The 17,979-nt window shown below is 32.3% G+C and overlaps 1 protein-coding gene across 1 annotated transcript in view; it reads right to left on the bottom strand.

Annotated features, from left to right (window-relative positions):
• Positions 1–4,934: 4,934 nt before the first annotated feature.
• LOC145322872 (uncharacterized) overlaps positions 4,935–17,979 on the bottom strand; it is a 31,965-nt gene continuing 18,920 nt past the window's right edge. Inside the window, exons 8-15 of the mRNA XM_080165204.1 lie at positions 15,292–15,424; positions 12,384–12,531; positions 11,820–11,897; positions 11,016–11,115; positions 10,225–10,309; positions 9,759–9,801; positions 7,037–7,090; positions 4,935–6,123 (exon numbers count right to left, since the gene is read on the bottom strand). Of these exons, the coding sequence (XP_080021330.1) occupies positions 6,007–6,123; positions 7,037–7,090; positions 9,759–9,801; positions 10,225–10,309; positions 11,016–11,115; positions 11,820–11,897; positions 12,384–12,531; positions 15,292–15,424 (758 nt within the window). The 3' untranslated portion in view covers positions 4,935–6,006. The remainder of the gene's footprint in view (positions 6,124–7,036; positions 7,091–9,758; positions 9,802–10,224; positions 10,310–11,015; positions 11,116–11,819; positions 11,898–12,383; positions 12,532–15,291; positions 15,425–17,979) is intronic.

The following is a 17,979-nucleotide window of genomic DNA, read 5'->3' as shown; positions in this document are numbered from 1 at the left end:
GTCAGTGGTTACCGAAATCTTAAGGAACAGACAGACAGACGGACGGACTTACATCAAGCTACTTTGTTTATAGATGTTTCCTTCTGTATGATTGTATTTGAGTTGACTCTAGGGGGGCTTGGTGTCGCTGCGGGTTCTAGACCTTTCCACGCACCTTGAAACGGCTATACTCAAAAAACGCCTATCTCAAAAAACGTTATCTGAGATGGGCGTTTTTTGAGATAGGCATTTTCTGAGATGACCCCTTGAAACATACTCCGCGTCTTATAAGCGTCCATTCGCCCATCAGACAACCAACCCTTTTATTGCACGACCTTAAATTGATTCAATTTAAGATTTGTCACTCCAAATAATATTTGTGAATTACCGACAGACAGGAAATATCCTTATAATAAAGTAACAGGATATCTGTCTGAACCGAAGGATCTCGCTAACCGCTTAACCGGAATCTTCTTAACAGGGTATCTTCTCGTAGGTCCCGGGAAGGTTTATAACTATTTTGGGGGAGGGTACCATCACCCTACCAAGAAAAATCGCCCCTAAAAAAAATTACCCTCCCCAAATTATTTTAAAAAATTGTTTATAAAACTAAAATTGAAAAAAATTTGACCCCCCTTAAAATTGTCGGGGGGGGGGGGGGGGGGGGTACTCAAATTTTCAATATTGAAAAAAAATTTCTAAGAGGATAATACCGAAATATTGTAAAAATCTTTAAAGTTGAGATCAAACAAAAGCTTTAAAAGCAGGTCTTTTTGCAGATTTTAAAAACTTTGCAGTGCTTGTGTTATCGCAATTTTTGCATTACAGAAAAAAAATTTGTATGGATAATTTTTTTCATAAATAAACCATATTTTGGCTGAAGGCTTTAATAAACATACTTCATCCAATTTAAACAGGGAGGGAGAGGACATTGGGCTGTTTATTACACTAGTCCCCAAAGTCTTTTTCTTATTCGTTCGCTTAACAACCTTGGGGACTTTAAACGAATTTGATGGTTTGTTCGTTAGTAGTGTCCGAAGGTTTTAACCACTAATTGTAATCTACAGAAGGAGTAATTTTGTTTATCATAATTGGGAATGTTTTGTCCTTTAAGATCCCTGAATTTAAAATTGAAATAAGAATAGATTTATTACCCTAGAAAGCCAATAAACAAAATAATACTTTCAGAATAACAAGGATGACAACATCCATAAAAGCGAAGCTCTGAAATGGAAGGACAAACAAACATTAACACTTGAAGAGTGTCAGAACTGAATATTAATGCATATGTTTATACGAAATTGTAAGTGAATTTGTTGCAAAACTGAGTAGATACATGTTGCAGTTTAAGAACATACTGACGTTTTTAGGACTTGATTATAGAGATGCTCCGCTTATAACACTATACCTTGTTGTATTAGGAATCAGTATTCAAAAAAACAGATGAATAGGATAATTTTACATTAAAAATTTTTTTGTCATAAAAGTAAAAAGTCAGCTTGTTTTAAATGGACTTACGGACTTTCTGGTGACGATTATAGAGTTTCTGCGCTTTCTAAATCGTACCTAACTGTTATAGGAATCAGCATGCAAAGTTTAAAATCGATAGGAGAATTCTAACCTTTTTTAATTAACGAAAAAAGCTAACTGTAACGGACGGACGCACCGACCTTAATTATAGAAAAGCTTCGCTTTTAATAAGAAATTCATAGCAAAAAGATTTTTATTTTAATTTAGTCATATTTAAATCAATAATACGATTGACGAAATTGAGGACGATATCAAACTACTAGTCTACAGCTCACGTTGTTCACTGGTCTGTAATGTTCTTGAGAATATTAAATATCCGTACTGGAAAGGTAGAAGGCTGATGCAAATAATAAGGTATAAAATCCGATGTATTAAGAATTTGTAGAGGGCCCGATCTTTCAGGGTTAAGACAGAAGGCTTATTTTATGTTTGCTGACCAATGCATGTATACTCTAAGAATAATATTGTCTGTCGGTCTATCGGTAATGCTCTGAAATAATTTTCCCAGCTTTTATCGAAGATATTTTTTGTGCAAAGAGTCAAATACCACTAAGTATCATTACTCAGTATGTCTGTCTTTTTTGCACCCTTTTTGCTTTCATTTGCTTCTATTGTTATGGATTTTGTCATCCTTATTTATCTGTTAAATGTTAGTAGCGAAGTCAATAAATTCAAATTTAAAAAGTTTTACTTTCTGTTCTAAGTGCTCTGAAAAAAAAAATTACTGTAGGAAAAATGTTTATTTTCCCTTCTGCTATTTAATATAGAAGGTTTAATTTTTTGGAAAGCAATGCACTTCTGTCCGCCTATAGCTAAATATTTGTTTTGGATTACATTTTTAATCAAGATTATAATAGAACATTTGCAAAATTCACTTTCCGCTGTTATTTAGTAACGAATCTCATTTATAATTCAAAATGTCTGTCCGTTCGTCTGTTGGCTAGGATTAGGGGAAAATGTGATTTTCTCATTTACTAATCAATGGCTGAAAAATTGTGTAAATATTTCCAATATAGCTTGCCAGTATGGACCTCATTTATTGGTCAGTTTTAAAAGGGATTGTATAATGTTAATGATCTATTTCTTGTTAAAAGAAAAAACTTTTCTACTGTGGGGGTTGGTCTGTCCATCCGAATATCCCTAACAGATAGTTCTGATTGTTAATTTAGGCATATTAGAATTGACCTATTGAATTCAAACTCGACAATAAAATTTTTGAAACTGTTATGTCCTTCAATGAAGTCAAAGTCAAAATCTTTTTTTTCCCATTGCTTTACATAGCTGCTCTATCACGTTAGTATGTCCAAATAAAATATCTTGTATTTAAGCTATTTAATGATATATTTACTCAAATTTTATTTTATACAAAAATTCAATATGTACTTCCCCCTCCCCCTTTCTCTCTCTCTATCCCCCCGTTCTTTCTCACCACTCTCTCTCTCTCTCACTCTCTATCCCCTAATTCTCTCTCGTTCTTTCTCTCTCTATCCCCCCGTTCTCTCTCTCTCTATCCCCTAATTCTCTCTCGTTCTCTCTTTTTTTTTCTCTCTCTCTCTATCCCCTAATTCTCTCTCGTTCTCTCTTTTTTTTCTCTCTCTCTCTATCTATCCCCCTGTTCTCTCTCTTTATATATACCCCCGTTCTCTCTCTCTCTCTTTTCTCTATCCCCTCTTCTCTCTCTCTCTCTCTCTCTCCCTCTCTCTCTCTCTCTCTATCGACCCGTTCTGTCTCTTTCTTTTAAAAATATTAAGTTGCACATAAAGATTACGACTTTAACGTCTTATTTTATAATATCTGTTTATCTGATTTATTCAGTAATTTTTTGTTTTATCTATATTTAATGTAACAATACACGATTTAACGGTTTGCTTCATTTTTTTAACATTTTAAAAGAATATACACCTAATATTTTTCATTTCAATTTTTCGTCCTGAAAGGGTTAAAATGTTTAGTTTAATATCAGACCACATTACGGGAGTGTCACACGAATCAATTTATATTAAAACTAAGTTTTCTTAGATTTACTATATTATAAATTTAAATTTTCTGTGTTATGAATAGAAATCAAATACTTCAATGTTATTCAAATAGCAACATGAATTTATAAAACTGAATTAATGATGCTAAAAGAAGAATAATGGGTCTTATTGTTCTGGTCGATGAGAATTTAATAGGGATTATTGGAGCACTATGAGTTTTTAACGTTCTATACTTGGAGAATTCGAGCTCGATTATAGACGTTTATTTCCTATATAGATCTGTCATGGATCTTGATGCAATACAGCAGTCCGTTTTGTACATGTCAAAAATTAGAAGATTTCATTAAATAAAAGTAATCGCAAATATACTTAGTAAATAATACAAAGTAGAATGATGTCTGTGCGTATGTCCCTTAAGATCTCGGTAACCACTGAACCGATTATATTCTACTATTCAGGGAATATACCTACTGGTCCTGTGGTGGTTTTAGGCTATTTTCTTGGGAGGTGATACTCCCCCAAAAAACAAAAAAATACATTTTTTCCCCATATATTTTGCGAATTCGCTATTTATTCGCGAAAATTGGCGACTCATTCGAAATTTTTTTTATCTAGGATTGGCGACTCATACGAATTTTTTTTATCTAGGATTGGCGATTTATTCGCAATTTTTTCGTCTGGGTAGGTAGTAGAAGATGTAATGGTTCCCATACTAGTCCTTATAATTAAGTTACCGGATGTATGTCTTCTGTACCGAATGATCTCGTTAACCACTGAATCGATCGAGTTCTTATAGGTCCCGGGAAGGTTTATAACTATTTTGGGGGAGGATACCACCACCCTCCCCACAAAAATCGACAAAAATAAAAAAAACGCCGCCCTGCGGACATTTTGCAATTAGCTATAAAGACATAACTAACACCATCTATTAGCGAAAAAAATATTTTTGGTAAATAGCTGATTTTAAAATAGATTGAAAAGAAACAATTTTACGTATCCCTAGAAGCCGCTAGTGATTTCATAACACAATAACCTGTACTTAGTGAACCTTCGATTAAGAAAAATATTAAAAGTTGCACCTATTTTTATATTTATATGTAAGGATTTAACAATTAAATAATTATCAGACGATTTAATCAAATATTACGTCAGCGATGCGGAGCCATTGGATTTTGGTGCGGTTCCGTCTCTGAAAATAACGGCTCCGACCTAAAATCAAGAAAAACTCAACATATTATTTTTCCAAGTCTATTTCTGACATTAAAAGGTTTTTTGATAAAAATGGACTTTAAAAACTTAAGAGGGGCATTTGCACACGACACAACAGCTCAGAGTAACCAAATTATTATTAATTAAAAATCTCTTTTTTAGCTAACCCGGAGCTGGAGTCGTTTTTAACGAAAATAACGGCTCCAGCTTCACATCGCTGTGTTACGTAAAGACATATTTTTTGTTCTATTATTACAATTTATTTTCAAATACATAAAAATAATATTTGATAAAGATTACAAAACACAGATAAAACATTTTTATAACCACTTAAATTTTAAGAACAAATATCTAATTGGATAAAAAAAACTATAAAATGGAAAAAATAATAAAAAGTAAAATCAGATAGAAAGGAGACACGATATTGAACTGTAAACAAGGTTTAAAAAATCTTATTCGTTGGCTAAACAAGATTTGGTTACTTTGGTTGAATTTTGATTGTTTGGTTCCAAACTTTTCCAGCAATAGTTTAAATCAAAAGAGGTGGTAATTTTGTTTATCATCATTGGGAATGTAAATCAGTTTAACGTTAATTGTCTTATCCTTTCAGGTGTCCAAACCATTCCAAAAAAATCGTCCAAACACATATTACTGCAGTTTAACATGATTCAAATAAAAAAAATCTGTTATTGTATATTTTAAGGTATTTAATTTTGTAAGCTAGATTGATTTTAGGTACTTAAGTAGAAAGGTATATATTATATAATATGTTAGTCTCACAAAAAAATATTACAAATGGCAGTTTGATTACGTTTATCAAATGATATTAAAATAAAAAATGAAAAGATTAAAACCAGTTTTGACACCCCCGAAGGACAGAAGACTCTGGATAACAAAACTGGTATTAATTTCTAATAATCGTGGAAAATTGTCTGTAATACTATGCTATACATGATCCAGTTTGGCTGAGAAATCGGTTTCAAAGCCATACAAGATTTTTTTTACAAATTTCAGTTTGATTACGTTTACAATAACATTTTAAAAACACATAAAAAATGTACAAAACATTTCTCTTCTTTAGACTTTAATTTTTAATTACTTTACAACGTCATTATATTATTAAAACACTTTTTAATATATTTTTTTTAATATAAAAATGATAATTAGGTCCAGTAAAGTATAAGAAATTAATATTTTGTTTCAGGACAAATAAATTACGTAGGTAAAAGTATAAACTTTTGAAATTGTAGATTTTTAAAAATACTAATTTCAGTTATCATAAATGATTCGTGCTAAAATTTAAATATTTTTAATTTTCGTGGCCAATATTAGAGATATCACTGCTCAAATCAATTCTGCTGATCATACTACCACTCTCACTGTCAGTTCCAACTTCAGAAAGCAGGGAATCGAACATTATCCTCTCCTAAAATAGTTAGGTTTACAGATCTATAGTATAGATGTATATACAGACAACTAACTCCCTTTCTTTTTCAACAACCTTCTTCGTCTGCTTCTAAATTATCTTCTGCTACTTGGCTGTGTTAATTTAAGCGACACCATTGGTTGATTTTCAATGACCCAATAGAAATGTTGCACAAGGTGGTTGCGATGGGGAGATACAGTTATTAAACCCTTTCTCCCTCTAGTGTTTTACTCTAATATTAGGTTAATACAAATATTATTTTGACTAGCGAAGCTACTATACAGTTCACTCTGTCAGTCCGTCAGTCTGTAACGCATGATAAGTATAATCTATTTAGGATAGCTGATCTTTTTTTAAGGATTCTCCATATCAATTGTCTGTCGGCCCATCAGTCATGCAACTAAAGACCTATCAATATTTCTTTGAAGGTTCCGTGATTTTCTTTATTCTTCTAACTTCTATTGTTATATATTTCCTCTCTTTTTAGTGACTATAATTTATTTTGTCCGTTGTTGGTGCTTCGCTAATTATGGATGTTGTCATCCTTGTTTCACATATTTTTGGCCATTAAAGCTTCTCAAACTCCAAATAATTGAAGTAGTGCAAGAATCTAAAGGGATAAGCCAATGGCCGATAACTTGATGTACATCCCCAATGGTAATACACAAATTTACCCCTTCTGTAGATTCAAATTAGTGGTTGAAACGACTTAATCATCCATCAATCAAAAATTTCTAAAGCCCCCAAATTTGTTATACCAACAAAGAAAATTTTATTATAAAACTTTGGGGACTAATGTATTAAACAGCCCATTGATGATTGTCCCCTCTCTCTCTCTCTGGGTAATATAGTGAAATTAATTAACCGTTCATAATCCAATATATGCATCCATAGATAATTTTAAAAATTGTACCTGAACCCATAATTTTTTTTCCTGACTTCGCACCCTTGATGGTTCCTGGTCATCCTAAATTAGATAGAGAAACTTCATTAAAATAGCCAAATAAACAAAATTGTAAAAAGTAGCTGGTTCAGCAACCACTTAACCCCCTCCCCCTTATCTTTAAAATAATTTGTAAATGAGGGGTGGTGGTTAGTGTTTTGTTTGTTTGTTTATAACTTTATTTTATGTTAGGTTAGGATATGGTGTTTAGTAAGATATATAAGTTGGAAAGAATTTTAATGTTAGAGGGAGATTTGAAATCTGCATCAAATTTTAGGGATTTCTTTTATAAAATTCGTTTTTTGTATATTTCTTTATCTAAAAGCGGAAATACAATTTAAGTTAATTAATTTTGACATCTGTGATTGGTGGATTGAAAATTATGTGCGCTCTGATTGAAGAAGCTGAAGTGTCGCACATCATTTAACCAATTAGAGCGCAGGTAGTTTCCAATCCACCTATCCTATTGGTCAAAATTTATGAACTTAAATTATATTTCCGCTTTTAGATAAAGAATTATACAAAAACGAATTTTATAAAAAATCCTTAAAATTTGATGCAGATTTCTAATCTTCCTCTAACATTAAAATTCCTTCCAACTTATATATCCTAGTGTTTAGGTCACCGTAGGTACAGTCCCTGTAGGCCAGGAGTAAGGCTTAGTTGATTTTTTTTTTAAAGGTGGTTTCAGTGCTCTAAAGGCAATTTGAGGGAACGCACCATGTTAAATATAAGATATAAATATTTGAGAAAATATTATTTTTTTAATGAACTATATTAAAAGTGCGGTTATGGTCAGGTTGTTTAAAGATCTTTCGTATAAAACACATCCAATTAATGATTACCTATAGAATTATTATATTAAAACTGTATGAGATGAAATCTGACGTTAATTTTAATCCCTTAAAATCCTGTTCGTTTGAATTCATTTCATGAAAATATTAGAAGTGAGTATTTTCTTCATATGGGTAAATTGTAAATGTAGATATGTTAGAAACGTCCTATGTAATTAAACCTTGCATGAAGATAACTCTAAAATGAAATACTACCATTTCATTTCAAACCATTGTGATATTAAATTATCATTTGTATAGTGATTCGTATGATAATTTATTAGACATAATATTTTAACACAGCAACTAGCGCCCCTAGCATCTAGTGGATTCTGTCTTTAAAGGGGTAAGGTGGCAGAAAATAGCCTAAAACCATCCCAAGCCTTAAATCTAAAAATAAAATAGTCTAAAAACATCCCAGTGTCTATGTGAGGTTTTACTGTAAAGGAGGACCATATCGGTTCAGCGGTTAGCGATTTTAAACAATAAAAGACCAAAACTTTTTTGGCATTATAATTGCGTTGTTCTTTTATTTTCTATCTGTTTGGCTGAGCTCTCATTTTTTTTAATGTTGTCACCCTTGTTGCTGTTTTATAGAACTGAATTTGATCATTTTCAAGTGTTCTAGCAACTCAAATATAAATATAATACAAATGTAATACAAAAAATAATTGAATGTTATTAGCTGGACATCATTGTAACTAGGATGACAACATCCATAAATACGAAGCACTGAAACTGTAGGACAAACGGACATTAACACTTGTATAGTGTCAGAACTGAATAATCAGAATATAAATGTATTAGAGTTAAAGCAAAATTGTAAGTAAATTTGTTGGAAAGCTGCTTGATACAGGATACTTGTTTATGGACATACTTACATTTTTAGGACTTGATTATAGAGTTGGTTCGCTTTTAACATTGTACTTTGTTGTCCCAGGAATCAACATATCTAAAATCAGATTAATCGGATAATTAGATCACATAAAAATTTGATGTTAAAAAAGTAAAATGGACGTACGGACTTTTTAGTAACAATTATAGAGTTGCTTTGCTTTCTAACTCGTACCTAACTCCTATAGGAATCATCATGCAAAGTTTGAAATCGATAGGGCAATTCTAACATGCCTAAATTAACGAAAAGAGCTATCCGTTACGTGCGGACGGACGGACCAACCCTAATTATAGAAAAGCTTCGCTTTTAAAAAGTATAAAATCACCTCTCAACCTTTTAAATATTTTAATTATAGGACAAAAGTTAATAGAAATTATATCCAACATAATTATTAATCAGTAACAGATTTTTATAACCTATATCCTATTTTATAAAGCAGTAAGCTTTATTTGTTTGTAGCGAAGGATCTCTCTAACCGCTGAACCGATAGGGTCCTTTGTATTGAAGCTATTCATAGGTCCCAGGATGATTTTAGGCTATTACATTTTTATAAAGTCTGGGTATGATTATAGGCTATTTTTGTGCCCTTCCATACTCCATCGAATATAGAGCCCCTAGATGCTAGGGGCGCAACCGCTAGTTAATAATAATTTTAAGAGATTTTGAATAACACAGACAAACATCCAATTGTAAATATGATTATGTATAAAGTAGGGTTGGGCCGGATACTTTTTTTGCAGGATACCGGATATCCGACAGATTTTTAATGCCGGATATCCGATATCAGGTCGGATATCTTGCCAACGCCAGATATCCGGCAAATATCCAGATATCCGGACGGATATCGGCAATAGAAATAAGCCGGATATCCGGTATCCGGATAGTTTCAATATCCGGTCTCCGGCTTGATATTAAGAAAATGGCCGGATATCCGGCCCACCCCTAGTATAAAGTTATCTCTAACCTTTGGACTGAAAGTAGTTTTCTCTGAATACATCGTTTTTCTACGAAAATTAACATATCATTTTTATTTACTTTGAAATTATTTTAGTTTTAATTTGTTTTTAACGACTCACAGTTGTACTAATAAATCTCAGGGATCTTAAGGGATAAGACAATTGGTCATAATTTGATGTTCATCCCCGATAATCAGATCAAATTATTTCTTTATAAGATTTAATTTAAAGTTACTAAAATTAAATTAAAAGACTTTCGTCATTTTTACGATTCTTTTTTATGCTAGATATCTGTCTTATGTTATATGAACTGATCTATAGTTGTATAGATGTATACAAACAACTACCTCCATTTCTTTTTCAATGACCTTTTTGAGGGGAGATAGTTATTTATCCCTTTCTACCTCTAGTTTTTCACTCTACCTAATGTTATATGTAGCTAAACTATTAATAAATAAGTTGAAATGTTTCCTAGTGAGTTGAACTTGAGAATTATTTGTCCTACCCCTGTGGGGCTCTGAGTTCTCTGTAGACTTGCGGGGCTCCAATCTTCTTTCTGATAAGTTAGAATGCACATTTAAAGCTTTTCAGGGGTGTATATTCTGCAAATTTGACCCGGCTGAGTGGGAGGGTGGGGGAGGGAATAAAAAATATGTGGTTGGGGGGAAAAAAATTAAAAATTAATAGAACTGAAAGCATTTTTTTTCTCCATTTTTCTCCCCTCTTTGGTGAAAAAAAACTAAAGGAATATGTGGGAGGGGGATAATATAAATAAAATAAAGAGTTTTGAAAATATTTTTCCATTTTATCCCCTTCCTTGCTGGAAAAAAACTAGGAGGGAAAAAAAATAAATAATTTTGCAGCAGGGGAAAAAACTAATCTTGTGCTGAATATATATATAGTATACACCCCTGAGCTTTTTATTGTTAGTTTTCAGATCTTGATGCTATGTCTGGCACTTGACATCAATAGTAAAAGTAATTGTCCTATAATTGCACAGTTGGGACTTCCAGACAAGGGTCATGCAATCAAAGGGTTGGATGTCTGTTATTTAGAAAAAGTACGATAAAAAGTTTTTCTGAGAATTAAATATCTGTACTGAATCAATTCATGTAAATTCCTATGCAATGCATTAGTAAAAAATATTTAGACATGTATATTAATACAATATTTAATAACAAATATTAGAAAAAGAATTTTAAAATAATAAATATAAATGAAAGTACTTATACTAATTTAAAACTAATGCTTTAAATATATTCCTGTTTTTACATTATTTGAATGGTAGATTTTTTGTTCAGTCATTGTTGGTGTATTTTGAGTGCTATCAGAATTTGAACTACTGCTTAAACTTCCTTCGGATACCTAAAAACAAGGATGACAACATCCATAAAAGCGAAGCACTAAAACGGTAGGACAAACAGACATTAACACTTGTATAGTGTCAGAACTGAATAATCATAATATAAATGTATAAGAGTCAAAGCAAAATTGTAAGTAAATTTGTTGAAAAACTGCTTGATTCAGGATAATGTTTATGGACATACTTACATTTTTAGGACTTGATTATAGAGTTGCTTCGCTTATTACATTATACTTTGTTGTCCCAGGAATCAATATACCAAAATTCCGATCAATCGGATGATTAGATCACTTAAAAATTTGTTGTTAAAGAAGTAAAAAAAATCAACATGTTTAAAATGGACGTACGGACATTTTCGTGATGATTATAGAGTTGCTACGCTTTCTAAATCGTACCTAACTATTAAAGGAATCACCATGCAAAATTTGAAATCGATAGGACAATTCCAACATGCCTAAATTAACGAAAAAAAATATCCGTTACAGACGGACGGACCGAACCTAATTATAGAAAAGCTTCGCTTTTAAAAAGAAGAAAAATTATGTGCATAGGTAGCAAAAAACATGTCTTATAACATAAAAACGTTAAAATCAATACAAATCTTACATAACATGCAAATAACATTAACTGTAGGAGTATTGGGCCTTTAAGCTTTAAGATAAAAGACGTGCAATCAAATTAATCATTTACTATACTTAGTACTTACAAGATATTTATTAAGATCCTCAAAACCAGTCTTATTGGCCTCCAGACTTCTCAATTGTTCCTCCAATTCTCTTCGTTTCTGTTGATATACAATGTTAAATCATATCCGTAATTTCTTTTCTATTAAGCTTAGTAACACTCTATCGGTCTATATCATGTCTGTCTGTCTGTTATGCAATGCTCAGTTTCTACATCTTGTAGCCAGGAAAATTTTACTAGCTAATTTTTTTGGTTCCTTGACATTTAAGGTTTAAATTGTAGCAAAATGTAAACAGTTTAAAACCCTTATATTAAGCCATAATTAGTCCTAATTTTAGACTAATCAGGTAAAAATTATGAATCTTAAGGGATACATTTATTTACATTCAAAATAAACAAAATTACCCCTTCTGAAGATTTAAATTATAGGTTGCTTACCAACCAATCGAGATTTTATAAAAGTACCCAAAGTTTTTCAGCTAAAGAATGAGACAACTTGTTTAAAACTATTTTTGATAATCCTCCAGTTTTATTTGGTTATCATTGCTGGACTAATTATTTTTTTTTTGTAGATTTAATGTTAAACCTGTTTATATTGCATCTGAATCTCTCTGAGCGAAGTTGACATTGAGTCGTTTGCTGACAAACTATTCCCTTTATCTACTGCATCATGTTGAGGGGAATTGGTTGGTTTATGTGGATTTTCTGCATCAGAACCAACTTCTCCGGTTTCCCTACAACATTTTATTTTATTTCATATTAATTGGATGTGTGTATCAATTTATTATCAGGGAGTAAGGGAGGGGATTAATTCAATTTAAGAGTTTTTGCTGAAAAGCAATGAAAACCAGAATTATCCAGAAAACATGACCAAAATTGTAAGGGGATCATGGTAATATTTTTTTAAACAAAATTAGTTCTAAGAAAAAATCATTTACTTGAAAATAAAATGTAGTAATCATTCTGTAATTAATTACTAGAAAAATCTTGTTTAGAAATTTGTCAACCCTTCTCATATATTTCTAACTGCTACCTAAATTCAAGGGGTTCTTAGATTTTTGATAAATAAATATCACAGTAGAGTTTCTATACATAAAATGACATTTTCTTGGGAAAAAATATTTGTTAAAACCAGTCATCAATAACAAATTTTTCTGTCTGCTATATTCAAAACTAACTCAGCTAGTTAGCGGGGCATTGATGCGCAAGTACCCAAAGTCAGTCAGAAACTGTTGAATTCGTGCACATTCACTTTACGCCAGTACCCAAAGTCTGACACTCTTAAAAATTGAATATTCGATCCATTGTCCCCTCCCTTACTCCCTGATTTATTATTGTCCATTGTCATATCCCTTTAGATCCCTTGCTTACCCCCCCCCCCATCCCTCCCTCCCACAAGTTAAAAATATTGAATTGACCTTGGACGATTAAATTGTGAACATACTTCTTAATATATATATTTATTATGATGACTGACAGACCGAGGGTCAAAGTAAATTACAGAAATCTTATTATGATATTTCTACTAATCAAATTTTTTTTTAAATCAACCAAAATCAGCAAAGATATTAAGAAATATGTTAATTAGCCATGTGTCTTGAATATGAGTCGAGAAAATTAAATTTCCTCCACTACGTGTCTTACAGACGAACATTTGAATTATAGAGCAGCTTCGCTACTGAAAAGTAAGTAAGATTTAGATTTAAGTTCATTACTCCCTTTAAGTGATTTAAAATGAACTATAGTAAATGTGCATATTTGTTCTTTTTAACTGTTCTATTGTTTGAGAGTAATGCTTTTGGATGAATGTTTTCCTAGCTTTTTTTTTATGAAGAAATTACATAAAAATTAAATAAACAAAGTTGAAATAGATTAACAAAGTTTTAGAATTCATACAAATTTAGTTTTATAATAATACTTTTAGGAGCTAAGCTTCTCTATTACCTAAATTATAGGGTTTTGATGAATAAATAATTAAGCTCATTGATATAGAGAATCTTGAAAAAAATAAGCTGTCTATGGTAAAAAAGAGCCGATAAAATCACTTATACCCTTAAACGTACCTGACAGACGGACGTTTTACATTGTTAAATAGCTACCCTACTTAAAACTGCTAATTTAAAAATAAAAACTTCTTAATTATATAATCATTTTATTCTATTTGTAAATCAATTAACACATTGTAGGGGCTTCTTCCCAAAATACGATTATTAAAATGAAACTTTTAACTAGTCAGGGTCGGTCCGTGCGTACGTGATATAATAGTTCTTATTTAGTTAGAATTTTCCTATTGATTTTATCTTTGAATGATAATTACTAAGACAGTTGGGTATAATTCAGTAACCGTGTCAACTCTACAATACTTCCAAAAATTTCATATTCCATTTAGATTTTTACTGAATACAGTAGTCCTATACAAAAATGTTTGAAATTGTAAGTCCTATAACAAATAGGCATAATGTAACAAGCGAAGCAACTTTATAATCAAGTCTAAAAACGTTAGTTCACCTGTATTTAAACTATTTAATTATAAAGGGGGGGGGGGGGGCGAAAGTGACACTTTTTGAAACCAAAACTAAGAGTCAACAAAGGAACTGAACTAAAAAAAGGGTTACAGGTCTGAGATTTTGCATGGCAGTTGCTTTATAGGGGTACAATATGGAACTGTGAAGAAACGGCGGCGCAACCGCCAAAAACCGCCGTTTCCCGCCGTAATTTTTGTTGCCTTTTCTCGGCGGTTTTCGGCGGTTGCGCCGCCGTTTCTTCACAGTTCCATATTGTACCCCTATAAAGCAACTGCCATGCAAAATGTCAGACCTGTAACACTTTTTTTAGTTGAGTTCCTTTGACTTTTAGTTTTGGTTTCAAAAAGTGTCACTTTCGCCCCCCCCCTTTACATAATTTTTATTCTCACTTTGAAATAATAACAAAATGTTTGTCAATGTTACTTTTGATTTGATGAGATTAGCTTTTATGGATGTTGTCTAGGGTTGGGCCGGATACCGGATATTGAAACTAACCGATACCGGATATCCGGCTGATTTCCAATGCCGGATATCTGGGAATTTGCAGGGTATCCGGCGCTGGCAAAATATTTAGCCCAACCCTAATGTTGTCATCCTTGTTTCATTATTAGTTTAGATAATCAATTACGGTGAAATTAAAATAAAACATCAGAGTTTTTCAATTCAGGCAAATTGACGTATGGAAAATAATTTCGAAGAGCAAAGCTTTTCTACAAGCAATATTCCATTTTGTCTATTAATAAGGTTAAATTAGGGAACATTTTGATCATATATTTTGTTCCAGGTATCTTAAGGGAAAAGACAATGGACGATAAAATGATGAACATACTTTTCTGTATGTTAAAATTATTGGTGAAAAAGTTTGGAAACTGATATTTTGTATCAACTAATCAAGTTTAAATTAGATAACGTGTGATAAAACTTTGGGTACCACTACCCCCTTCCTGTTTCCCTGATTTAATTACCTACCTAGAAATATGAATGCTCTTATATCTTGTTCTTTCCAATGAACCCTCTGAATAATTATCTGGAGAACCATCATAACAAGTTCTGGATAAGGTTTCCAGTCCCATGGCTTCCCTTTCAAATCTAACATGTTTGCCTGAAATAGATTCGGATTGGTTCGATAGAAAGGTAGATTTGATATATTCAGGGCGACCACCGCCTTTTTGATATTAATATTGAAAATAACGTACTACAAAAAAATTTAAATGAACACAATAACGTACATTTAAAAAAAAAAATAACGTACCATAAACCACATATACATACATATATCTATAATACAAAGTAGAACGATGTCTTTCCGTCTGTCTGAAGCTTAAGATCTCAGTAAACGATGAACTGATTGGGATCTACTCTTCAGGGAATTGATATCCTATAAAGTAGTAAGCTTTTTTGTTTGTAGGAAAGGATCTCGCTAACCGCTGAACCGATGTGTTCCTCCTTTATATGGAAGATTCTTATAGGTCTCTAGATGGCTTTAGGCTATTACATTTTTATAGAGTCCGGGTTTTAGGCTATTTTTATGCCCTCCAAATTCCTTCTAATATAGAGCCTCTAAATGCTAGGGGAGGAGTCGCTAGTCTATAATACAAAGTAAAACAATATCTGTCTGTCTGTTTGTTTGTAATGAAGGATATTGCTAACCGCTGAACCGATCGGGTTCTCCTTAACAGAGTAGCTTTTCATAGGTCATGGGAAGGTTTATAACTATTTTGGGGGAGGGTACCAAGACCCTCCCAAGAGAAATAGCCCCTAGAAAAAATTACCCCCCCCCCCCTAGAGGCCTCTAGGATACCCAAACTTTTTCATTGGAGGGGGTATAAAAAGCTCAATTTGTGAGGGGGTGGAGGGGTAAAAAGGCAGAAATTTCAAATTAAATATTCCAGCAGCTTCGCCTCTAGCCTCTAGGGGCGTCACTAAAAGACGTATTGTAAAGTCCCCCTCTTATAGGTATAGAATTGTTCGTTCGTAAGGGGGGGGGGGTTAATGCAACCATCTCGTAATCAATGTATAAATGGCACTTAGAATTCTAATTTCGATCTGAAATTTTGCATGAGTAATCCTTGGTGGGTCTATTTTCCCTAAATCGAACAAAAAGTTAAAATTGTAACGGCTAACGGCTCAGCCGTTTAGCCGTTTTTTTGGCTATTTTTTAGGGCAAATCTGTCATAAATTACGTAGGAATCAACTTTTGAAACATATTTTTGCTTTAAATCATGTGAAATGATACAAAAAAAATAATTGTTTAGATTTCTAGTACCAGCAACTACCGGCTAGAACCGTTAGAAAACGTTTTAGAGCGGGAAAAAGAATTATGTGGAGATAGGTTTCGTGATGGATTTACCTTTAAAATAGCTTAAAAATGGCTAAACGGCTGAGCCGCCAGCCGTTAGCCGTTACTTTTCCAACTTTTTGTTCGATTTAGGGAAAATAGACCTACCAAGGATTACTCATTTAAAATTTCATATCAAAATTCGAATTTTAAGTGCCATTTATACATTGATTACAAGATGGTTGCATTAAAAACCCCCCACTTTGTAAAAAAAGAAAAAAATGAGTGAGTTTTTTTTAAAGGGAGTTTCCTTGTTATATTTTACAAAAATAAATTTTAAAAATTTTTGAGGGGGAATTTTTTGTAGGGTGGTTGGGGTTGTCCCAACCCCCAAATAAATAGCCTAAAACCACAACAGGACCAGTAGGTATGTTACATGAAAAGCAGAACCCAATCGGTTCATCGGTTACCGAGATCTTAAGATTAAGACAGACAGATAGACAAACAGACATTGTTCTACTTTGTATTATAGAAAGTAGTATCTCATTCCTATAAGTACATGAAAAGATAAAAATCAACTAAAAATTATCTCGCTAACTGATGAACATATGTGATACTCCTTGAAAGTGTAACTTCTCATATGTCCTGGTAAGGTTTGTAATTACAATTAGTTTAGAGGAAATTTTTAAAAGCGAAGCGTTTCTATAATTAGGGTCGGTCTGTCCGTCCGTCCGTCCGTAACGGATAGCTTTTTTCGCTAATTTAGGCACGTTAGAATTGTCCTATTGATTTCAAACTTTGCATGGTGATTCCTGTAGTAGTTAGGTACGTCCGTTTTAAACATGTTAATTTTTTTACTTTTTTAACAACAAATTTTTATGTGATCTAATAATCCGATTGATCTGATTTTTGGTATACTGATTCCTGGGACAACAAAGTACAATATTATAAGCAACTCTATAATCAAGTCTTAAAAATGTAAGTATGTCCATAAGCATTATTCTGTATCAAGCAGTTTTTCAACAATTTTACTTACAATTTTGTTTCGACATTTGTACATTTATATTCTGATTATTCAGTTCTGACACTATACAAGTGTTAGTGTCTGTGTGTCCTACCGTTTCAGTGTTTTGCTTTTATGGAATGTCTCATCCTTGTTTTTTGATATTTACCTAGTGAAATACTTGATTGAGTTGAGTTTTTTTATTTTACGGAAGCATCACAATGACGTCATAGATCCCGGGATAAATTGGTAAAATAGCGCGCGAAGCGCGCAGAAATTTTTTTAAAAAATAGTTTTTATGAAATACAATAACATTAATGATTACTAATACTAACCATACATTACAGAAAAACGTACAATAACGTATGGTGAAATG

This window comes from Acartia tonsa, chromosome 6 (assembly GCF_053477335.1).
Source record: "Acartia tonsa isolate MP-2025a chromosome 6, ASM5347733v1, whole genome shotgun sequence".
In the NCBI taxonomy this organism is placed as follows: Eukaryota; Metazoa; Arthropoda; class Copepoda; order Calanoida; family Acartiidae; genus Acartia; species Acartia tonsa.
This window is presented reverse-complemented; position numbering and strand designations above follow the sequence as displayed.